Source organism: Urocitellus parryii, chromosome 3 (assembly GCF_045843805.1).
Source record: "Urocitellus parryii isolate mUroPar1 chromosome 3, mUroPar1.hap1, whole genome shotgun sequence".
Taxonomy (NCBI): Eukaryota; Metazoa; Chordata; class Mammalia; order Rodentia; family Sciuridae; genus Urocitellus; species Urocitellus parryii.
This window is the reverse complement of record NC_135533.1, coordinates 20,129,246-20,155,305: the sequence shown is the minus strand read 5'-3', so window position 1 is coordinate 20,155,305 and position 26,060 is coordinate 20,129,246. Positions and strand designations below refer to the sequence as shown.

General features: G+C 36.4%; 1 protein-coding gene across 1 annotated transcript in view; it reads left to right on the top strand.

Moving 5' to 3' along the window:
- The window catches only part of Exoc4 (exocyst complex component 4), a 783,024-nt gene that overhangs the window by 112,467 nt on the left and 644,497 nt on the right, over positions 1 to 26,060 (top strand). Inside the window, exon 7 of the mRNA XM_026392784.2 lies at positions 8,258 to 8,432. Within this exon, the coding sequence (XP_026248569.1) occupies positions 8,258 to 8,432 (175 nt within the window). The remainder of the gene's footprint in view (positions 1 to 8,257; positions 8,433 to 26,060) is intronic.

The following is a 26,060-nucleotide window of genomic DNA, read 5'->3' as shown; positions in this document are numbered from 1 at the left end:
ATAGGCAGGAAAAAGAAGACCATTTTGATATCATTGATTTCTTTTATTTTTTTCATATGACATGTAAAGTCTGAGCTTTGTACTTTTTTACCTTTTAGAGCATAGCAGTAGGGAAATAAATATTCTGTGTTATACCTTTGTCTGTCAATGGGAAAATGTAAAATGCTGGCATTAAGGTCTCAGCAGATAAATAGTAGAACAGAACTGCTTTTCTACCTTGTGTATGTCTTTGCTTCGTGACCAAGCGAGGCAGCTCTTTGGCTGCAAACATGGGTTTTCCAGCCAAATGACTAATTCAAGGTTCCCTGATGTTAAATTTAGATTCAGATAGTCTTTATCTCACCTTAAATATTGAACATTTTTCACAGCTTGATGATGTAAGTTATACCATACACACTTCTTGCCTTGGACATGTGACCATTCTTAACTTTCTATTCTTAGCCCTCTGCCTTTCTTCATGGTGGCACTTGAGATTTGTAGGATGGCTGCGGGTAGGAAGTTGGTAGAAGCTCTGGGAGAGTAAATAATGTTTTATTTATGGCTGTTTTTAAAGCCTGCCAGGTAATTGGATGTGTGTTTAAAGAACAAATGCTTTTTTCATCTTAACAGGTTTCTATTTTTTGCATAAAATACATTTTACTGTGGTGTTATCAAAGTCAGCTGTGAAAGCTTGTCTTTCAGCTTGTAACTACTTTATGTTCTCATCTTTATGTTGGTAAGGTTACCTTTTTGAGAGTATAGTTTTGTGTAAAATATTTTGTTATTATGAGAGATTGTAATCGACATTCATTTCTTCAGCATGTACATCTGTGATCGGGCCTGTCCCCTTGTTCTAGAGTTCATTATTTATTCCTTCATTCAAATACTCATTTATTGCCTGTCCTGTGCTGGCTCTTATGACGCATCTGGAATACAGACAGGCATCAGTCAGTTAGAAACAGTTCTTATCCTCCATGAGTTGACAGTCTGGAGGGAAAGAGTCAAGGACTAGAGGAAAGGACACTGGGTTGAGGGTTGTTTTTAGGAACTTTGGGAAGAGATGACAAGGCCAGCTGTAGAGGATAACAGTGGCACTGGGAAGAAGCAGGCCCCTTGAGAGACAGAGAAGAGGTAGACGAAGGGGACCCAGATGGATATGAGGGAGAAGGGAAGATGAGGATTGTTTGCTGGGATAAGTGAACCAATCATTGCTGTGGTGAACAGGGAGAAGTAGGGAAGGAGATGATGGGTTCCACTGAAGTCGTGTCAAGTTTGAGGGCTACAGTCCAGGAGAATGATCATGCTGGGAGACGTGTTTGGAGGCAGTAGCAGATGGAAATGATGGATGAGCTCACCTGAAGAAAATATGAGGCTGGAGAAGAACTCCTAGTACATAAAGAACTCGTGGAGAGTGACGTTCTTGAAAAGGAGCAATTAGGGAGAGGGGAAGAAAACAGAAGTGTCTGGGTTTCGAGGCCTGTGGAAGACAGTGTTTGACAAAGAAGGGAGAGGCCAGAGGACAGAGGCCTGCATCTTGTCAATTAAAGACCAAAGTGGGCTGGGGATAGAGCTCAGAGGTAGAGTGCTCACCTAGCAAGCACAAGGCCCTGAATTGGATACCCAGCACCAAAAAGAGACCAGAGAGGGTATACCTGAGTCAAATATTTATTTGAGACTTTTGCAAGAGAGAATTTATTTATAGACCTGGTGTGATAACCTGCTTGTAGTAAGAAGAACGAGGCAGTTTAGACAGTTTTGTTGATATTCTCTCTACTCTCCCAAGTACTACAGAGTACTAGTCTCTCTCTAACCACTTGTGTTGAATATTTCTTATTCTTTATTTCATAATAGCCTTTAAAAGGGACATTCTCTAAAATTGTGTCCTAGTTCTCGTCTTGTCTCTGAGCTTTAGTTTCCTTGTCTATAAAATGGAGATGAAAGTAATGTCTTCCTCATAAGGTGGTCATGAGGATTAAATGAGGTAATCCAAATAAAGCACTTAACACAGAACCTGGCATTTGTGAGCAGTTAGTACTAAAATGTGACTATTGTTTGTATACTTGTCATTGCTGTTGTCCTCATATGTAATGGTTGTCATCTTCGTTGTTGTTATCTGATCTCTCATTTTGGCTTTACTTTCTTAGGGTCCCCTGCATTGTGACAGCTTCTGCCCCATGAGAGGCAAGACCCTAGATTGCATCTTGAACCCCAGATCTCTCCTAATACTTCTATCCTTCCTTGCTGACTCTTTTACTTGTGAACTCAGTTGCCCATGGAATTTAAGTGTGTTCTCCATTCTATACATTGGGCCATGTGTTGGCAGAAAGGTGTGGTAACAAAGAAGCATGAAGTTGGTACTCTCTCTTCACCTTCTGGTCTAGGGGACTATGCACACCAATATTTTGCCACTCCCCTAAAATCATTGTAATGATCTGTTTTAGTTTGAAAGGAGTTCATAGGAACACAGAGACTCAAATTCTACTAACTTAAAGCGGGGTTTTTATAACTTATGTTATGAAGTATAAGCAGGACTTTACTAACTAAGCCGTGGGAAGGACAGAGATGCGGTTGGTCCTAGGAACATCTGGGGTAATGCTCACCTCCCCCTTTGCCCTCTAGAATGGTGGCTGTTAAAGTTTCTGAAATCTATTGTTACTTTTAGATTTCTTTAAAAGTATACATTTGCATGTGTTTTTTGCATACAGCCCTCACAATCAATTTGTGAGTAGGGAATTGTGATTGAGGAAGGAACCTTAGATTTCAATCCCAACATGTATTGGAAGTCATAGGGTTATTTGCAGAGAGCTGGTATTCAAGGCTAGGTTTCTACGTCAGTGCTTTATACCATCTCTTGCTACCATTTTGCCATCCCAGGGTTAATATTTACCTTTGTGATGCTGTATAGCATGTTATTGTATACTGTTTCATGTCTCTAGAAATAACCTATGAGAGGGGCGTGTGTATGTGTTATTTTTTTCTGAAGGGTAGAAATTTCAGTTAATTGAAATCCAGAGCTCTCAGGGTTCTTAGGCCTATTCCTGTAAGAGGCCTTTCCTAATTCAATTCAGCTTAAGGAATTGTCAAGTAATTTAATGATCTTGCCTGCTCTATTGTCTTTTAGATCAGTGGTGAAAACCTTGATCTAAACTGGATTTAAGCAGCTGAGCTAACTGCAATATAATGTTTTATTTCTTCTTTTATTTAATATTTTGCAGTGGGAGTGGGGTGGAGAACAGTTTTAGTAGGGCTTTTTGTATTTAGTTAATCCTGGGTGTCTCTGCAGCTAAAGGCAAACACACTTGTTTTCACAGTCTTATGTTGTGTGTGGGCAGATGGAGAGTGTATATGAATGTTAATGACATATTTCAGTTTATTTCTGGTGGCTTTAAACTGGGCCATACTAGTGTGGACTTGGTCCTGTTTGTTTGGGTGATTCCTAATCTCTTTTATTCTTTGATGCATTAATGGAGCATCTTCTTACTTTTCCTTTTTTAAGGTGCACATGCTGATGAGGAACATTGTGCCTTTACAAAGCTTGAGATTGACCTTGGTTTACTTTTCCTTATTAGTCATTCACTCCTTAGCTTCCAAAGCTCTACTGGAATCTTTCTTGCCCAGTTCCCTGGGGACCTGTGAGTTGTACATTTCTCTTTCCCCCTTAGCTGACCTCTGCATACCCTTGACTCTGATGATACTCTCTTTTCCCTTGTCTTCACATTTCCTTTGGTTCCTTCTTCCTCCCTAGCTGCTTCCTAACCATCCTTCACTGCTGTCTTCTCCTACAGTGTCGCCTCTGTCCTGGCTTGCCTGCTTTTCTTACTCTGCATATTATCTCTGAGTGATCTCATCCTCTCAAATATTTATACTTCTACAATTTCCAGTTATCAATCTCTCTCCTGAGCTCCTGACTTGCATACCCAAGTACCTAAGGACAAAACACCTTAAACTTGACATACTCAGGGCTAAACCCAAATTTCTATCTTGACATTATTATTCCCCCCTTCACTCCCTCCTAGGAAAAGTAACCATCATCTTCAGTGTTACTCAAGCCAGAAACCCAGAAAAAGAAATTCTGAACCTGCTGCTTTCTCTAATATTACACCATTATCTCAACTAGTTCTGTTCATTTTAAAATTGTATCTTTCTGGCAGTATTGTGAGGCACCTAGAACAGGTACTGATTCTTTGCTCTTACACATAGAGACTCCTGGAAAAGTTGAGGTTCCACCCTGCCCCGCATAATTAAAGGTCTAGGAAGCATCAGTTCTGGGAAAGAATGGAAGTCTTTAATTTCTATTTTCTTTTTAAAATATATATTATTATATATTATTATTATTATTATATATATTATTAGTTGTAGATGTGCACAGTACCTTTATTTTGTTTATTTATTTTTATGTGGTGCTGAGGATTGAACCCAGTGCCTCACACGTGCAAGGCAAGTGCTCCACCACTGAGCCCCAGCCTCAGGCCCTGGAAGTCTTTACTTTCTTATATGTTATTTATATAAGAAGGAGAAACAAACAAAAACCAAATGCACCACAAGGGAGCAGTTAATGTCCTCCCAGTAGTAAGAATTCAAAGGCATAGGCTTCCACCATTTTGTGAGTGTTCTCTTCACCACAAAAGAGACGTTGGACCCTCACTGTCCTTACTCAGAGCCACAGCTACTCTTTGAAATAAGTTTTTTAAAGAGCTATATTGAGATACACTTTGCCTACTATACAATTCACCTTATTGAAAATATGTAACTCAGTGCTTTTAGTATGTTCACAGGATTTCGCAACTGTTAGCACTATCTAGTTCTAGTACATTTTTTGTGTCCCAATTCCTTATACTCTGTCAGGTCCTACCTAGTTCAAGTAACCGCTAATGTATTATTTGTTTCTAAAATTTTTTTGATTCTGGGTATTTCATATAAATAGAATCATACAATATGTGGTCTTTTGGATCTTTTCACCTAGCATAATATTTTCAAGATTTTCTCCTGTTGTACCATATCGCATCGCAGTATTTTGTTCCTTTTTGTGGCTGAATAATATTCTCTATACATTTTGTTTTTTCATTCATTAGTTGATGGTCCTTTGGATTTTTTTCCACCTTTTGGCTAATATGAGTGATGCTGCTATGAACATTTGTGTACCAGTTTTTGTGGGCACATATGTTTTCACTTTTCTCGAATGTATACCTTTGAATGAAATCACTTTGTCCATATGGTAACTCTGTGTTTAATGTTTTTGGGAACTGCCAAACTTTTTTCCACAGTGGCAGTACCATTTTCTATTCCTACCAGCCTTGTATGAAAGTTCTAATTTTTCAACCACCTCACCAACACTTTTTGTCTTTTGATTATAGCTATCTGGTATATCAAAGTGCAATATCATTTTGATTTGATTAGCATTTTACCGATGGCTAGTGTTTTTGAGCATCTTGTTGTTGCTTATTAGTCATTCATTTTTATATATATGTTGCTATTTTTTTCTTTTTTGCAGCAATGTATATTCTAATCTGTGTCCATTTTAAAATTTGGTTGTCTTTATTACAAGTTAGGAGTTTTTAGGTATTCTCATTACCAGTCTTTTATCAGGACTTGTGAGATTTGAAAATCATTACTTTGATATCATGAATTGCCTTTTCACTTTGTTGATGGTATCATCTGGGGTAGTAATATTTTTAATTTTACTGTCAGAACTACAGTTTTATTACTATTACATGATTGCTTTGTGATAAAGCAGAAGCCAGCTTCCCTCCTATTAACGTGGGTGAATGTCTCACATAGGTAGAACTCCAGTGCATACTCTCCATGCCTGGCCTGTATCTTCTTAAGTCCCTCCCGTGTTTCCTAGGCTGTGATGGCCTCTGTAGACACAGGCCTGTCTTGACCTTGAGCCTCCAGCAGTAGCTGAAGCTGGCACTATGTTTGCATTTTATCTAGGATCTCTATTTCCATGATTTTGCTGGATACCGTGAATCTCATCTTACACTTCATTTGTCCACTGGTCTCTTTTCTAAATGGAGCACGGCTCTGTTAGAGCATTGTCAAGCTGTTCTTCTCCTTAACTGACAGATAAGGTATGCAGTCATGGAGCTTAGGCCCCGAGAGATAACCAGACAGCAGCACCCCTTCATTTAGAGGAGCCACTGCTCTTCCATTGTTTTCTACTTTATTGCTAGGTCACAGTCCAGTACCTAGAACTTCAAGCCACTGGGATGTTGCACACTACTGGGCTTCAGGCTTCTGAATGTCACGGATCAATGTGCTTTCCAAAAGTGTTGAGTATAACATATGGTCATTAAATTTTAATTTTGTCAAGTAAGGACATTTGGCAACATAGCTACCATTATGACAGAAAATAACTGAGATTTCTCTGCTGGGAGAGTGCTAAAAATATAAAATTAAATAAATTTAACTTAGCAAAAAGTCAATATATTGTTCTTATTTTTCTTATTTTACTGCCTACCACTGAAAAATAGATATGATCTGCAGATTTATATTTGGGAACTACAGTCTTATATACTTATCATAATCTTTATTTGAAAAGTAGAACCTTCTCTTAACTGGGTATTTACTATGTGTAATTCCAGTTTTGTTATTTTTATTATTATGGCAATTATTTCCAGGCACCATATTAACTATTTCAGCTGTTCTGGTTAGTCATATCTTCCTGTACTTTGTACCTTTGCTGATATTTGTGTCGCTCTCCAATAACACAGATGAGAAAGAGTAATTTTCTTAGAAATGTGAGTATAAATATGAAAAATGATATTTTAAATTATCAGTCAAAAGGTGTATAATTTCAAGATTAAGTATGTGTCCTAGAGTGGCAGTACTACATAAATTCTGTTTCTGTCTCATCTAAATTATGATGTCAATAGATATTAGGGTTTTGTCATAAGATAGTTATGGGCCTACATATTGGCATACTAATTACAATAACTGGGCAGTAAAGAAGCCATAGTAATAGATAATATGCTATATGTTTTGATAGATGGTAGATACCCTCTATTATTTATGGTAACACCATCTTGTTAACTGGCATTCTGTCAAGCTCTTTCACTATTTCTTTGTACTTTACTGGTAGATTTACCAGTCTGTTCAGGAGCTCTGAACTGAGAGCCATATAATATATAATAAAGCTCAAAATCTAAGATTTTTTGATACTTTCTCACGCTATACACAGGAAATTAGTTAAAAAAAAAATTGCTAACCACTGCTAAGTGCTCCTGAATATACCAGAGACATGTAAGACAGTGCCTACCCTGAAAGATTAATAATGGAAAAGCCAGTAAAATATTTGTGTATGAATAAATGTGACCCGCAATTACTGAGCCACATACGTGAACCATATATGATAAGTCCCATAAAAATGGATTAAAATACTACACAAATTCAGAGGAGGAAATGGAGATTCTAGACTTGGGTGATCAGTGAAGCTATATGTGTTGGTGGTAGAAGAATTGCTTTGTACCCTGACCTAAAGCTCTGTACTATCTCTAAATACACAATCTGCATTCTAGTATGGTAGTGACAGGTAGGTGGCTAAATGCCCTGACACAGAAATCAACTTTTGTTCTAGGCCCAGCTGCCTTGCAACCTCATTTTGTGTCCTTGAGTATATAAAATCGATGTAATAATATGTGTCCAGCATATCTCACTATGATAAATGAGATAATGCGGATGCCTAAGCTGCTCCCTGTAGTGAAAGTCAGATTGCTTGGCAGGTGTGTATTTTTTTTTCAGGCACCTTAGGCCATGTATTTGAATGGTAGTAAGCACGGCTTTCCATGACTAAAAGGATTAGAATCCTTACCAAAGTACCCAATTTATTGCTAGGGAATAGCATATTCTGTGCAACATCTGAGCTGTTGTCTGAAGAAATTGCCTGAATTCCTTGGAGAAGCTGCCTGGGTGAATATAGAGTGGTAGAATTGTAATCACTGAAATACATTAAAAAGGATACAAACATTCATTGAGCTTCTATTGCTACTTTAGGGACTTTATAATTGATTTTTAAATTCTTAAATTATTTTCGTTTTGTAGCAAAGGTAACTGAGGCTTAGAAAAGTATTTTTTTTAAGTTGCATAGAATATGCCACTGTTTGAAATCAAATCTGTTGAAGTGTGATATTTGTGCTGTTTATGTTGAAGTATGTTATTTCACTTTACTACACCTGATGTTTTTCTTATAGACCAGTATAAACCATCCATCAGCATGCTTGCATGTTTGTGTGTTTGTGTAAATGTTATTTATTTATCTGTTTGTTTGTTTTGTGACTAGATTACTTCTAGAGCTGCTGGAGCTGCTGTTTGACAAATTTAATGCTGTAGCCGCTGCACACTCTGTGGTCCTGGGATACCTGCAGGACTCTGTCGGGAATCCACCAACTCAACAGGAAGAAATCAAATTGTATGATATGGCAGATGTGTGGGTGAAGATCCAAGATGTGCTACAGGTACGGGATTTTTGCAAAGGGTGTCATCTTGATTTAGGACAGCAGTTTAGGACAACAATAGTAATAAATCAGTCAACTAAAATACTACATTAAGACTCATAAACAGTGAGAAAGTAGTGCTTCCATTTAAAAGGGAAACTGCTGATATAATTAACTTTTACCATCTTCAGAAGGCCATTTAACAGTTTCGTTTTGCCTAACTTTAAAAATAAGTACAGATTGTTAATTTGTATCAATCAAAGATGTATAGTATAATGCTTTCTGTTGTATTATATTTTTCTTTACTGGAATTAGGTATATATAAGGTAAAAAATTAAAACACCCTTAAACACAATTTCATAAAAATATATGCACTTATTTGTATTGACTATTTTCTAACAGTCACCTTTTGCATATTTTGGGCTATATGACATGTTAAGAGCTTATTCTGATAGAAGAGAGTAAATCTGTAAGATATAAATGTATCACTTTGATCTGTTGAAGATCAGAGGAATTATATTACTGTTTGGTATGATACTGCTGAGATGGCATTTAGAAACTGTGCTGTATTTTCTTTCCAGCAAAATATACTTGATTTGGCCAGATGAAAATTAGAAATGCAATTAAGAGTTAGCTGAAGCAAGTTTGAAATAGCTAAATAGAAATGACTCAGTCAAGTAGTACCTACTAGTAGGAAAAAAGTTAAGTATGTAGGAAATTGAAAAATATAACTATGTAGGAATGAAATTACTTGCATGGCAAATCGGAATCTTTGCAGTAAAAAATAAATCATGAATATAAAATGTAGTCATTTTTGAGAATATAGGCATGCTCTTGGTGGATTGAATGATTGATTCTTGGTTATTCATTCATTAGATTTTTTTTGTATAGTGCATTTGCTTTATTGATGATGGTTCAGTAGAAATAATATGGTTTGAAATTACATTTTCTGAGTTATTTTTTACCAATATGTCAATTATCTTGTACCCATAGTAGGTGCTTGATGAATATTTACTTATTGAATTAAATATCTTTATGGGCTGGTGATTCAGTATTTTACATCTTGACTTGATAATCTGTCATATGGAATGAATATGTGCTTTTTATGCAGTTTATTTTCAGGATAAAATAATAGGTTTTAAAGCTTTTTAAAAATATAATTAGCATTAGGAGTTTCTGGTTCTGGCCTTGATGAAGTTTCCTCTTGCTGGAAGCAAAGGTAAAACTGGTTAGACTCAGACAGCAGAGAGAAAACACATGAGGGGAGCTTCATATTTATCACTGCTTCTTCCTGGGGGTACTTTTCCAAATTATGGCATAGGGAAGTGAAGTCCAGATAGCAGCAGACTATCTTAGCAGAGATTGGAGTTGAAGGATCTAGAGGCAGCTGGAATTTGTGGGTTGGGATCCTGGAGAGCAGAGAATTGCATTCAATTTGAAGTAGCCCCTTCAAAATTTATAAATGAGTGCCATTGAACCCTTGGTCTATTATGAAGCTGAGCAACACAACGTGGCTTAGTAGAAAACAGCTACTGTGGGATTTCAGCTGAACAGAGATTTCAAAAGAAGCTGCAAAATGGTCAGAAATGTTGTAATTCAGACCATCTAGTGTGGGAGAACCTGCAGAATGCCCTGTGCTTTCAGCTGTGACTTCAGACAGATCATGCTTTAGGACCAAGGCTATTCTAGCCACTGAGGAAAGTTTACTTCTGATTTATATAACAAATCCCTCAAACATGTTCCCTTGAGATCAGCCTGATCTACCTGTAAATTAACTGCCTGGTAGACCAAAACTCTCTCTAAAATAAGACAACATAATTTGGATTCTCAATAATGATGCATCTACAATGTCTAGCATATAATTATTACACTTGTGAAAGCAAGAAAATGTGACTCATAAGCAAAATTTTAAAAGTTGACAAAAATTAGTATCTCAAATAAAAAATTAGGCAGATGGATTTAACAGCAAATTGCATAGTCTAAAAGAAAGGATCAGTGAACTTGAAAGTTAGATCAGTATAGACTGCAAACCAAAGTATGGGGAGAAAATAGACCAAAAAGAAAAATGAACAAAGTCATAAGAGGCTCTGGGACATTATTGTACAGCCTATCAATTGTGTTGTTACAGGTATAGAAGAATAAGGGCCAGATAAATTAGGGCAGAAAAAAATCAGAAAAAATAATGGCTTCCAAATTTTAAATTTTGTTGAAAAATATACACACACAAATCCAAGAAACTTATCAGATCCCGAGAAAGATTAACACAAAGAAAATCAACGCCTAGACACATCATTATCAGTTTGCTCAAAATTAAAGAAAAGAAGTCTTTAGAAATATCCAAAGGAAAAAAGGACACATTGCCTATAGGGAAACAGTGATAAAAATTATCACTGGCTTCTCATGAGAAACAATGCAAGCCAGAAATCTTAAAAGTGTTTGAAACACCAAAAATTGTCAATCTAGAATTTTGTTCTCAACTGAAAATATCTTTTGAAATGAAGATAAAAATAAATACATTTTCAAGTGAACTAAAGCTGAAAGAATTTGTTGCCTCTGTACCTGCACTTAAAGAAATGTAGAAAGTTTTTCAAACTGAAGGAAAATTATACCAGATGGTACCTCAGATCTAGAAGAAAAATTAAAGAGAGCCATAAAGATAAATATATGAGCAAAAATTCTCATTTCTTAATTTCTTTATCTTTCCTTAATGGAATTTTAAAAGTAAAAACAATAGTAATATGTGGTTTTTTTAATATATTTGGAACTAAAAGCTGTTGCAGTAATTGCATAAAGGACAGGAGAGTAGGGTAATGAAATTGTAGAGTTGTAAATGTCTTACATCATATGTGAAGGGGTGTAATGGTCAGGGTAGAAACTAGGATAGGTTAAGGATGCACAGTTTGATTCCTGGCATGCTAAAACATTGAAGTGGAGATATTGTTAAAAAGCCAATAGAGGGGATTGAATTTAATTTTGAATAAATATTTGGTTAATCCAAAGGAAAGCAAGAAAGGAAGAAAAAAGAACAAAGAAAAAAGAAGAGATAAGGACAGATAGATAAAATAGAACACAAATAGCAAGATTTTAGACATATAAAAATCACATTAAATGTAAATGACTGGATACTGCCAAAAACCAGAGATCATCCAGGATTAAAAACAAAATAAAAAGTAAGACACAGCCATGCAGTTTCAAGAGTTGGGTTTTATGTCATTTTATTACTTTTTAATTTTTTAAAGGATTTTGAAATTTTTGGAAAGTTGTAAGAATAGCACAAAGAATACCCATATACCTCCTTATTTAGATTTAACTATTTTTAGCAATTTACACTTGATCAGTTGTTTTCTCTATATGTACATGCGCATACACATTTTTCTTTGAAAAATTGACAGCTGTTATCTAAACTACTATTTCTAGTTTTGTGAAATAACGTTTGATAGAGCAGATTTTTTACTCCTTTAGTAGAGAAATCAACATAGGAGCAGGTATTACATTTAGTCTCCTTTCAACTTGAATATTTCTACTCTCTTTTTTTCTTTTCTTTCTTTTTCTTCAAAAGAAGAAATTGAACTTAGGGGCACTTGACCACTGAGCCACATCCAAGCCCTATTTTGTATTTTATTTAGAGACAGGGTCTCACTGAGTTGCTTAGTGACACACTTTTGTCTTTGAACTTGAGATCCTCCTGTCTCAGCCTCCGGAGCTGCTGAGATTTCAGGCGAGTGCCACCACGCCCAGTTTCTTTTTCTTTTCTGACAGTGGCAGTTTTGAAAAAACATGCTCTCCCCTTTTAAGACAGGTTTCTCATTTGGGGTTTAAAAGACACACTTTAAAGATACAGATAGATGAAAAGTATAAGATTTTTAAACCTTCCGAGAGTGTTTAAAAAATCTGTAAAACGATATAGTTGTCAGTTTGGTTTCTAATAAGACAGATATTTTAATGATGGTTTAATGTTAAATTATTTGGAGCAACTCTCTGCTAAGTACTGGGGAATAAAATGAACAAAAGAAAGAGAGCTTACTTCAATGAAGTAGGGAGAGCCTGCAGTAGTGTGTGTTTCTCTATTAGATTCATCATTAGTGATCTTTTATACAGTAACAGCACAGGGAATCCTCGGCTAGGAAATATTTAGTGTTTTCCTACATGCAGGTTTGGGACAGAGAGTTTTGGTTCAAGTTTCCGTATAGTTTTCTGCGTAGGACTAATTTAGTTTTATATACTTATTGGAGGATTGATCTTTAGGTTTCATAGTATTCCTGGAGGACAAAATAATCAGGATAGTAGATGCCTGCTTTAAGCATATAGCAGCATGAATGAAAAGAATAAGATCACATGATGAATGGAGTTAGAAATGTTTAGAGTTTGAATCTCAGTGTTTCTTTAAATGAAAAATATTTCTTGCTGAAAAGAATTGAAGTGTTCTTTTGTATATTAAATTTAGGCAAAGAAAGTTATTCTTGATCTTTTAGAGATGAGCATTTTTTCTCATCCAGAACCTGGGCTCTCCCTGGCAGGCAGGACTGTCCTTTAGTTGGAAGGCTCATTTGTCTCAGCATGTTTGCGTCTGGAGACAGACAGCGAGGAGACAAGGCTAGAGCTATCATAGTAACAAGGTGTCACAGTTTTCTCCTGGTGTCAGCCCTGTGACCACACACCATTGCACTTCTTTTTCGGTTTTCACTCTTTTGAAACTGTGATAATAGAAATACATGTTTTTGCCCTTCTGAGCAGCAGCAGCAGCACCTTCCAAAATGTCACCTACTTGATGACATGCCTGTCATACTGTTGGCTACACGTTTTCACGTGTATATAAGGCTGAGGTACACCAGAAACAAAATTTTCATTTCTTGTGGAATTCTACATAAAAGGAAATAAGAAGATTACTTGGAACCAACTTATCCTCTTGGCATTATCGTTGTGAAAAAGATCTATTTTTTTTTCATATCTCATTTCAAAACAAAACTGTCTACTTGGCTATTGTTGGTTAAAACGTACACCCCTTAGTGTGCTCAGCAGTATTTACAGATGGAAATAGTGGGGTCTCTTTACCTGGTTTACCACTAACAGTGTCTCCCAGAACAAATCCTTTCACTTTTTTAGTGTCTTGATTTCTTTTTCCAGAGAGTAACAGACAGAATGTAAAATCATGTTACTTTTGTTAACTGCCACATAAATGTTTAAATAGTGACAGAATTAACCTCATGCAGAGAGAACTGAAAGTTTGCTGTCAAGTAAGAAAAGCCACAAAAATTATTGCTACTTATCCATGACCTGCAGGAGATTTTCAAGGGGACATGTAATTTCTGTTTTGAATCCAGACCTGGAACTGGGTTATTCTTAGTTTAGTTGCATTCTGTATTTTGGTTAGCTGAGGATTCCCTACCTTAAAGTAAAATTAGCCTCTTTTTAGAATTCTGGGCTAGAGAGTATTCTTGCAGAAATAGTTTCTCTTCATTTTCAGCCTTTAAAACTTCTCATGGCCTCATTTTGGGTGACATAGTAAAGCCATGCTGTTAGCCATGCCATTGAGTCCTCAGAAAGGTGCTTGCTCCTAAAATGTTTGTTCTGTCTTCCCAGAGGATACCGTGCTGCACATTGAGGAGAATTCGGTTAACATTTTTTAAAAAAAATATTTATTTTAGTTGTAGATGGACCTTTATTTTATTCATTTGTTTATAATGGTGCTGAGAATCGAACTCAGTGCTTCACACATATGAGACAAGTTTTCTACTGCTGAGCCACAGCCCCAGCCCAGAATTCAGTTAATATTCAAAACTTCAGTTAAAACCTTTCTTCTAAATTAGAATCAGCTTCTACAGTACTGAGACTTTTCCTGTGTTGTTTCATGTTCACTACTAATTCTTCAGGCGGGAATTGATGGGTAGCCAAGGAGATTGCTCCTGGTACAGATGTGGCAAATGCCCAAGTCAAAGTGCTGGGGTGTCTGCTGCTCAGTGAAGCCTGATGTAAATGCAGACAGCTTAATACGACAAGCCAAACTTCAGAAAATAGTGTCTTGGCAGGGCGTACCCCAGAATAGGTATATCTGATGGTCCAGTCTGCTTTTCTTATATTCTTCAGATACCAAAGATGATCTGCTTGGCCTAATTACCTTAGTTTAAAGGACCCCAGGTAAAAATGGCAAATCTTTCTTCCAACCCACCACCTCCAAAGCTTAGTCCTTATCTATTTTTTTTTCTGAGATTTTAGCATATGAGCAGTTAAAAGCCAAGGGCCCTGGCAGAGACATGTCACTACTACTGCCTTAAGTGTCCTTTATCACATTTTGGTGTACTTGGGACTAAACAAAGAGCCATAATAAGTGGTGATGATTACACAATGGAATATTACTCAGCACTAAAAAATAACGAGATCATGGCATTTGCAGGAAAATGGATGACATTAGAGCAGATTATGCCAAGTGAAGTTAGCCTATCCCCAAAACACAAATGCCACATGTCTTCTCTGATATAAGGGAGGTGACTCAAAATGGGGTAGGGAGGAAGAGCATGAGAAGAAAATTACCTCTAGATAGGGAAGAGAGGTGGGAAGGAAAGGGAGGGAGAAGGGGAATTGCAAGGAAGAGGGAAGGAGACCCCCTTCATTATACCGAATGCAGGTATGACGATGTGAGGGGCAAAAAAAGAGAAGTGGGTCACATTAGATTGGGTAGAGAGAAGTGATGGGAGGGGAGGAGAGGGGAGGGGAAGTGGGGAATAGAAGGACAGTAGAATAAAATAGTCATTGTTAATGCTGTGTGTATATATGTGACTGCATACCAATGTAATTCTGAAACCTGTACACTCAGAAAAATGAGAAATTATATCCTATCTGATTCAAATGTATGATAATATCAAGATCATTATACTGTCATGTGTTACTAATTAAAACAAAAAAGTGGTGATGATTAATAGTAGTAGATGAAATAGTATGATATACAAAGTATCATCATGTGTTTCATGAAATTGAAGTAAAAGCTATGAACTTCACTGACATTTCTCAGGTCTACCAGAAAAGATTTTAGAGCAACAATAATTATATTTTTCTGAATTGGTAATTTTTTTTTAATTTTAAATGTGTCTTTCTTAAATCTACTCTGGTTGTGGAAGCAGTGTATGCGTTTGACTTTAAATTTATTTTTTTTTTTTTTGGTGCAGTACTAGGGATTGAGCCTAGGAACTATATCCCTAGTCCTTTTAATTTTTTTCTTTTTTTTTGATTTTTGTTTTAGTTGTATATGAAGTCAATGTCTTTATTTGTTTTTATGTGGTACTAGGATTGAACCCAGTGCTTCACACTTACGAGGCAAGTGCTCTACCACTGAACTACAACTCCAGCCCTCAATTTTCTTATCTTGAGACAAGAGTCTCACTAAGTTGTTTGGTCTTGCTAAATTGCTGAGGCTGGCCTCGAATTTGTGATCCTCTTACCTCAGCATCCCAGGTCTCTGGGATTATAGGCATGAGCCACCATACTTGGAGCCAATTTCTAAAAGGTGAAGGCTGGAGAGCTTATAAGACTCAGCCTTGGGCATTGCCTGGTATCACATTCTTTTGGACAAAAGGACAGTTCAGATTCAAGTGGAGGGAAGATATAGTCCATGCATTGGGAGGAGCGGCAAAGAATTTGCAGCTAGCTTTATTCCATGCCAATTTTGTGGGGTTATAAGTTTGCTTGTATAGATCCTCCAGAGTCTGACGTTGGCATGAGATTATTGCTTTTGCATCTTTGCCACAAGATAAAAGATCAACATTTTTTTTCCAACTTCTTTTAATTAGTTAGAGAATATTTAAATGATGTAAAGGGTCAGCAGACTTACCAGTTTGATCATATTAAAGACTATTCAAGATACACTAGTAAATACAAGTCTTTCACAAACTGTTCAAGTTTATGAAAATCCTTATAGTAATGACATTTTGTTTAACAAATTGTCACTTTATACTCAGGCACTGAAATGATTCCTTACATCTTATTAATTCCTTTGATCTTTCCCTTGTTACCATTTGCCCTATTGTCTCCCATTTTAGAGATGGAGAAACTGAGGTAATACATTTTCATGTATTATCCCTTTCTTTTTTTTAATAGTTTTTTTAGTTGTCAATGGATATTTATTTTATTTATTTATATGCAGTGCTGAGAATCAAACCCAGTGCCTCAAACATGGTAGGCAAGCACTCTCCACTGAGCCACAACCCCAGCCCTTCTCTGTCTTTTCAGAAATTTTAAACGATTGGTTCAGAAGCATACTTTGGCTTCTACTTTGACATTTCGACATGTAACTCAAGTGAATCTGTGCTACTCTCTTAGTTGATTCATTTGATTGAAATGATTTTAGTGTGTGAGTGTGTGTATTTATATATATATATATATATATATATATATATATATAGTATTAAACTCAGGGGCACTTGACCACAGAGCCACATCCTCAGCCTTATTTTGTATTTTATTTAGAGACTGGGTCTCACTGAGTTGCTTAGTGCCTTGCTGTTGCTAAGGCTGGCTTTGAACTTGCTATCTTCCTATCACAGCCTCCCAAGCTGCTAGGATTATGGGCGTGCGCTACCGTGCCCGGCTTAGTGCATATATTTTAAAAATGAAGACTTTGAGTTCAGAAATATGTCTCACCAAGTTTGTAGATATAAAATTGTATTTATATCTGTACTTGTAGACAGGTATTGATTTCAAATTGGGAAGATTCAAAATTTTGAGTTTAAAAGAATAGTATTGGGGGTTCCAGTTATAGCTCAATGGTAGAATGCTTGCCTGGCATATTGATCGTTAAGTAAATAAAATGAAGGTATAAAAAAATACAGTAACACACATATAATTTTATGTGTGTTTATATGTGTGTGTCTATATTTGTGTGTCCATAAGTGTGTGTGTGTGTGTGTGTGTGTGTGTGTATTGCAGTAGTCACTGCTTATAGATTTGGCTTTTCCTATTCTAAAATGCCAAAGGTTTGATGAATCCAATAACATGGGTTTGAGCCTTTGCCCTCTATAGTCAGGGAAATTAAGAATATTTTAGGGCTGGGGTTGTGGCTTCGTGGAGAGCCCTTTCCTAGAACGTGTGAGGCACTGGGTTTGATCCTCAGCACCACATAAAAATAAAAAAGTAAATAAAGTTATTATATCCAACTACAACTAACAATATTTGTTTTTCAAAGATTATTTTAGTTATGTTTTTGGCAGTAGCTTTGCATTAATTGATCTGAATGTTCTGAATGCTTTGCCAGTCATGGTGGTCGTCGGTTCTCCAGTGTCTGTTCCTTCCTCCTCCCCTAGTTTTTCCTTCTTTTCTTTCCTGTTTTAAAGATAACCATTTTCTCTTGTCTACCTTATTGTTGTGCAGTTTTGTTGGCAGGGAGGACAAAGAGGCTTTGGTGGTTGTCTTTCCTTTGAGATGTCTTTTTGCTTTGCATCTTTTGCTTCTTTGTCCCTCCAGTGAGGACTGCATTCTAGTGGTGGAGGAGCAGTCCTTGACCTTGTTAGTTCCACTGCTTATATTCTTGTTCTTGGATGAAAGTTGGAATATACAGAGGAGGGATATTACTTATACCTATAACATGAGTTTATGCAAAGCTTAATTTAAAAATTGAGTAGAAGTTAAATAATTTAAGTAGGATATTACTATTTTATGTACTTGGTCTTAAACCTTCTGAGGTGAAGGGTGATATAGAACTAGCTCTTGTATTAGTTCAACTAGTCTTGACCTATAAGACCTTCATGAGGTCTCCTAAAAAAAGTGATACTGAAAGAAGCGATTTTCCATGAAGTTCTGCCATGGTGAGCAGTTGCTATGGTTAAGAGGTGGCAAGAAGCAGGGATGCAGTGACCTGTGACATACTGAATGTCATTATTTGGTTTCTTTAAACATAAATATAATTTAGTCAGTGAGGTCTTCTGGATTCTGTTATACTAGTCATGCTCTGTCTTGATGTTTTCATATTTACTGTCTTAAAACAGTGATTCTGCGAGAAGGTGCATAGTCAGAATTCCTGTGGACTCCCTACCAGGAAAGCTTACTTAGTAGGATTATAACTGATTCTAATGCACACACCTGGGTCAATACTAGGGATAGTTATTGTTTGGTTGTATTAATACCAAGACCATGAAAGATAGTATTAAGGAGTGGGAGAAACTTATAAAAGTTAGATTTAGTTTAACTTTTAAAGGTATATTCAGTGTTGCACACTTGGGAGGGTTCCAAATGGTGACAGGATGAAGAAACTCCATGAAGATGGGAAAGGGCATTAATATATGCACGTTCTACAGGGTTAAGAAAGATCTAACACCTGTGCCAGAGTTGATCTCCATTTACAGATATTGGTCAACTTGAGTGTAGCAGCCCAAAGACAGCAAATGTCGGTAATTCCTATTTGTGACCTAAATAGTTGAGAATGTTGAAAAATGCAGTATTTTATCCAATAACTTTTTTGTCTAGAAAAAAATGACAACAGAGTGTTGATAATTATTATGTTATTAAGAAAAGGGTTTTCTGGGTTGCTTCTCTCCTTCTATTCTCATTTATTTCTTCTATGATTTTTCTGTATATTCTTCCTTTTAAACATGTTCTTGTAAAAGGAATTTAAGAAATTATTTTAATTTTGCAGGAAGTTAAGACAAAAACCATAACAATATGGAGCAGATTATGGTGCCCTAGAAAAATGACCAGTATTAAAGCAGTGTTAGTGTAGATCACAGAAGGACGAGGTCAGAGTGAGGTAAAGTACTTGAAGTTTATGGAATAGTCGGACTTGGCACATTTAAAAATGGTTAGGGCTAAATATATGTCACTAGTATTATAGAAAACTGGGGAACAGGGAGGTTTTTCGTTGTTTGTTTTCAGTTGGTCTTCTTGGAAAGTATTACCAAAACCCCAAAACAAACAAACAAACAACAACAACAACAACACCTTACTTTTGGTTAGTTTTGGGTGGTAGAGAGATCTTTGAAGAATAGATTGGGCCGTTTGGACTTGGGCTTTCAGAAAGTAGGCTGCCTTTATAATTTGTTTATTTGCTTTTCCATTATGGAAAAGTATGAATATGTTCAGACATAAAATAGTGTAATGGATCCCTCTACACTCATCATCTGGTTTTATCAAATATCAGTTTCTGGCTAATATTGCTTTATCCCTCCCTCTACTACTTCCTTCTCCCTATTTTGAAACCACCCTAGAAATCACATTATTTTGTTTATATTTCAATATGTATCTCTGAACGACAAGAACATTCTTTGAAAAAATCAAACTATACCTAAAAACAAATTTATCATCAAATATCCAGTCAGTGTTCATGTTTCCAGTTGTCTCAAATGTGATAATTATGTTTTTCACAGTTTGAACCAGGATCCAAACAATGTTTAAATATTATAGTTTGATGTTTCTTAGGACTCTTTTAATCTATAAGCTCCCCCTCCATCTCTCGTTTTATTTTTCCCCCTCAAAATTTATTTTTTAAGAAGCGGACCATCAGTCTTGCAGAATTCCCTACAGTGTAGCACTTATTAAATGCTTAGTGTCATTTACTGTTTACTTTTGTTGTGTTGCTTGAGTCTAGAGACTTGATCAGATTTAAATTGATTTGTAGGTGCATGAATATTTCACAGGTGAGGTGAGATGATGGTAGATGTTATCCTTTTTATTTTTTAATTTTTTCATAGAGGAGTAATATACTGAAAGTCATATTTTTAAGATGCATTTTGTGGCAACAGGGTACAGAATGAATTGATGGATAAGAAAATGGATGAAGAGACACCAATTAGAAGGAAAGTTCAATCAGTGTTGGATGGGAAGGCAGGGTAGAGAAAAGAAAGGGGAGAAAGAGTAGAGAGATTCTGAAAAGAAAAAAAGAATGAATTCTCAGATCCTTAATATTTACTCTGAGAAACGAAGAGCCTTAAGTCAGGGTAAAGTTTTGAAACTGGGTGATTGGAATAGGAAGGTGGTTCTTTATGTGGGTTAAAGTTGGGGTATTGGCAGAATAGGAATTATTTTTAGGCAATTATATTGAGCTTGGGAGGCTAGAGTAGAAATTTGAATCAGCATATTACAGGGACACAGCCACATCAATATTTATAGCAGTTTCAATTCACAATAGCTAAACTGCTGAACCAACCTAGGTGCCCTTCAAGAGATGAATGGATTAAAAATGTGGGGTGTGTATATGTGTGTATGTACATGTGTGTGTACACACACACACACACACACACACACACGATGGAATATTACTGAGCCTTAAAGAAGAATGAAATTATGGCATTTACCAGAAAATGGATGTAGCTGGAGAATATCATGCTAAGTGAAATAAGCCAATCTCAATAAACCAAAAGCTGAATGTTTTCTCTGATATGTGGATATTAATTCACAACGGCAGGAGGGGGCTGGCTAGGGAAGTATGGAGTTCTTTTAGATTGGGTAGAGGGAAGTGAAGGGAGGGAAGGGGGTCTGAGGGTAGGAAGGATAGAAGAATGAATTGGACATTATTACCCTATGTACATATATGACCAATGTGATTCTACATCATGTACAACCAGAAGAATGAGAAATTATACTTCATTATATATGACGTATCAAAGTGCACCCTGCTGTCATGTATAAATAATTAAAATAAATAAAAAAATAGGAATGTATAGGGAGAATAATGCAAAAAAAAAAAAAAGCAAAATGAGAAATGCAACATATATGAGGCCAAATATAAGGAAAAGGCCCTGGAGTCAAAGGATTGACTGTACCAAGCTTATTTTTCGTTGTTTCCCTTATAATCACTGTATTGGCCAACCTGACCTGTACTGTGACTGATCTCTGGTTAGTAGAGGTGGGCACAAGAGACTTCTCTGTTCCATCCTTCTTATATCCTCTTTAAATTCATGTGTTGAGGTCTAGTGCCCAATGTGTTCGTATTTGGAGGTGAGGCTTTTGGAGATTAGGTGATAAGAGCCTAGTTCTCATAAATGGAATCAGAACACAGAGTGTGTTGTTCATGGGCGACTATAAAAATTGGGTATAACATAAAAAAGTCCTTCCTAACTGTAAGGATCTGAAGAAAATATCTTTTAAACTGTTTAACAGCATTATATTTACTCCTCTGTGATTTGTGTATACTTTTGCCTCGTTGTAGGAAGCTAAAATAAATTTTGCTATCAAATCTGTACTTATAGTTCAATGGAGTGTTGAAGTAGGTGATGGGCTCTTCTTTACACTAGACTTGGTTTCAAAATCATTTTGGTTTTTTAATCCTTATATTGCAAATCTTATAGTACTTAAAGATGTAGATGATTTTTATTTCCCTGTAAGTCATTCTGGGCTCCCCAAAAGTACTTGTTGTCATTGCTAAAGAATTGTTCACATAAGTGAGTGACATGAACTTTTTAAAATTAGCTACCTAAAAACTTTGAAGGCCTTTGAAAATAGAAAATGAACAACAACAACAAAATCCACTGCTTTGGATATGATTCCATAGGAAGACCAGGGCTGCTGCCAAGTGAACTACAGCAAATGACGAAAACTCAGCACGAAGGAGCCAGCCTCGTGGGGGTGATAAACGACAGCACATTAGATATGTGTTAGCAGCGTGATATGGCAATGCAAAAGGCCAGCACTATTTTTGGCTGTGCTGCACAAAACAGCATCTCATCACTGATTTGTGCTGATCATCCCTTTCTATCCAGTTCTCAGGAGGCAGCATCTGGGAGGCTGTCCAGAGTATTGGGCACATGTGTGTTGGGAAGATAGACAAATGGGTGGGAGTCCCAAGCAGAGCATCTGCAGTGATGAAAGACTTCAGATGGGACAAGTTCTGCTGCTTTTGAGAGGAAGTGGCACATTTAGGAATGAGTATGGGAGTGTAAAGAAATGTTAACCATTTCAGAGATAGGAAGGTAGTGAAGAAATACTGTCAGGGTAAGGTTGGTCACCAAGAAGAGAATTGTACCTCCTCCACAGTTGGCATTGGTGTAACACAGTGCACTCAGAGGGGTCACACCAGCGCTTTCACATACAGCAGGTTGTCAGAAAGGACTGTTCGGAAAAATTTGTTTATAGGTAACTGGTTTTTTGTTTTTTTTTTTCCCTCAAGGGATCAACATTGGCAATGCTTGCTGTAATGGAAAAAGGAACACAAAACAACAATAGATTATATAGGTCTGGTACTTTGGATGGGAAATTCAAATGCAAATGTTAATCTTGGAAACAATGGGGATGAGACTTAAAATCTTTAAAAATTTAAATAATGAATCATTGATTCTGCAGTAGTATAAGCAAGTATACCAGAAAAAAATTAAAGACACACAGAATGTAAGCAGAATGTCAGAGTATATTTCTACAGTGAGAGCTACTGGCACACCGGACATTATCCTAGAAAAATGGGGTTAAATTTCATTGGACAGTTGATCCTGACAGAATTGAATGTGTATCAGTAGGGAAACAGGCCAAATATCCCTCTAGGCATTTTCATTTATCTTTCCTCTGATTCAGGGTCCTTGTTGATGATGTCTTCACCCGCTGTGATCAGCAAGAAATTTTATCTCTTGTTTTTCTACAAGATGAGAAGCTTTGCTGATTGACATAGGCCAAAAGTGGAGCTTCATTGCCCCAGGATTGACCTGCTGCCATCCCTCCTGATATTGTAGGATGGCTCCCCTCTGTTTGGGACATATGTTAGAAACCTTTATTGAAGGTGGATAAATTTGATGGAGTGGGCTGGTGTGTGGGGTCAGTTCTTCCTCTCAGATACCTCATAGCTAGCCACTGTGTTTTGGGGCCAGAAGAGCTGTGGAAGTGAATGGTAGTCTGTTTTCCTCTGGACTTTGCTTTTTAGGAAAAAGGATATTTAGCAGACCAGGTGACCGCAGACTCTTTCTTTTCCTGTAGAGGTTTGCTAATGTCAGATTCCTGGATGGGAACGGTCTGCTGAAAACCCGCTTGGCTCCTTAAGGGTTTGGTGGTGACATGTGTGCCAGTCTGTCTATAGTAGTCTCACTGTGTAATTAAAGAAGTAAACTGAAAATGCTAACTAAATTTTACATCTATTACAAATGATTTGTGTTTCCTTAAAATAAACTAGTCTGTTGGACATCATCATTTTCCTAGTTTGGCATTTTACTGACCCCAACCTTTGCATAGCCTTCTTTTCCAGGCTTACTTTTGCTCTTTATATAAGAAATGCTGTGTTCCAGTAAAATCAGTTTTTCTCCCTACCCCCTCAATATGACTCTCCTTTCTCATTCAGTGCTCCCGTGTGAACTGCACATCTTTCCCACTCTCTTTGTCCTCATCCCTGAATGTCCACTCAGACGTGCTCTGTGTTACCTGTGAAGCATTCATTGATCTTGTCCTTTCAAAACCTCATTGTGCCTTTTGTTTTTACCACTGTACTCTTTTGACATATCTAATGGTTGTATTTTTCTTCTGTTACAGAATCTACATCTTTCCTTTTTAATCAGATTAAAGATCCTCTTGAGTGCCATTTCTTACATGTCTTTAAATTTCTTACAGTGTTTTTGTACTTTAATTTTTCAATTCATTATTCAACTAGTCTGTAAGCCTTTTGAGAGAGGAGATTTTAGTGTATTTATTGTGTGGGTCCCCTCCTCTCACAGAGTTTGGCACAGGTTCTTGCAAGTAATAGGTACCTAATAAATACTTCTTGAATGAATAAGCAGTAGATACTCATTATGTATCTATTGATTGGTTGATTTAAGATTTGCTACAGACGGAATATATCCTCTTTAAATTCATGGGTTGAGGTCTAATGCCCAATGTGTTCATATTTGGAGGTGGGGCTTTTGGAAGATTAGGTGATAAGAGCATAGTTCTCATGAATGGAATTACTGCCCCCATAAAAGAGGCTCCAGAGACCTTTGTGATTACTTTGCCCATTGAGATTACAGTGAGAATATGGCTGGCATGAACCAAGAAATTGGCTCTCAGCAAATATTTGTTTTGCTGGTACCTTGATCTTAGATTGCTCAGTCATCAGAATTCTTTAGAATAAATTCCTTTTGTTTACAAACTATTCAGTCTATGGTATTTTGTTATCAAAGCCCAACTGGAATAAGAATGTTTTTTTTTCAAATTTTCATTAATTTTAATACTCTTAGGTTTAGGTGATCATCACTTGAACATGTGCCATTCCTCTCAGTAAGAAGTCAGGTACAGATGGCTGTTGCCCACAATGCCAGAATAAGTATGCTGTCAATGGAACAATGGCAAAAGATACTAATTCACATATGAAGGATTATTAGTTTATTTGATTAAGGATTTGAATTCTAAAAAATCAAGACAAGAAGAATATTAGCTTCTTTGGTGGTATTTGGAGTACACTTATGATGCTAACATATAACAAGATTGATTTTTAAATGCCATGTAAGTCTGATGAATAGATTTAAAAATTCTGTGGCAAAGAAATCATAGAACTGTGAATGTTTGCTGTGTTCATAAGAGACAAATTCATTCTGCTTTCTCTTACATTGTCTTATAGTTAAATTCTCCCTTTATGAAGTGATTCTATTGGCCAGATAGATACGAGGAATGAAAAAATGTTGAAAGAGAAACCATAAATAACTGAGCCTCTTACAGTGTTGTTGCCATCTCACTGATGTTTGCTCACTAGCAGCCATCATTTTTATCTTGGATATGACAATATAGATTGGGAAGAAAGCTAAAAATTTGATATTAGGTTAAGTAAAATAAAACTGTCTGAGATTGTTCTTCATTTACAATTTTAATAGAACATTTTAGATTTGGATATAATTTTTTTTGTCCTTACTGAAACAATTTCCTCTAAATCTTTCTATAATTAAAGTGCACTTGCTGTAAACTAAATCCATTTCTTTTGGTGGTATCTTTGGTGTGTCCTTACTTTCTTTAATTGTTATGTCTTTGTTTAGCACAATTGGGGCTTCTATTCTGTAATTCTTTGCAGTAGATGCTAATTAGGACATGCATTTAACCAGAGGGGCAACTTTCATTGAGTGTTTAGGAGGGGTCTCCTCTATGTATAGTTCATGAAGTGTTCTGTGGTACCTGGGGAGGCGAGGGGCTATAGAAATGTAAGGCTTTTATTAGAACTCATGGCCTACTATACAGAACCATGCTAACATCATTGATGATTCTTTTGCATAGTCAAAGAATTAAACAAAAAAGTCATATTAATTTTCAGCTCCATTAGAGATGCAAGAATCAAAAAAGATGTTTGCCAAATGGGAAGGGACTAAATTGGTAGGAGAAAGAAATTTTAATTTCAAGCTTCAAGTGAATGATACAAATAATCTAGCACTAAGAAAAGGCCCTACTGAAAATGTATGACAGTGTGCTTTTTAAACATCAGCAATGTTGAGAGAGGGAAAATGAAAAAAAAAAAAAAGAAAGAAGAAGAAGAAGAGAGAAGCCTTAGGAATGTGAAATTAAAATTGTTATAATTGGGTCAGTTTGTGGTAGTAAATTACTTCTGAGAGCCTTGATTTAAGGAGGACCAGCTAGTCTCTGGTAATTAGTATAATCTTGCTGTGCTCACTCAGTCCTTATTTTACTGATGGTCAAACAGCAGTACTTTTGCCTTTTTTCTTACCTGGTTGCAATTGAAGATGATGAAAAATCCATTTTACCTGTTTATAAGGGTAAATGAAGTGAAATAGGGACATT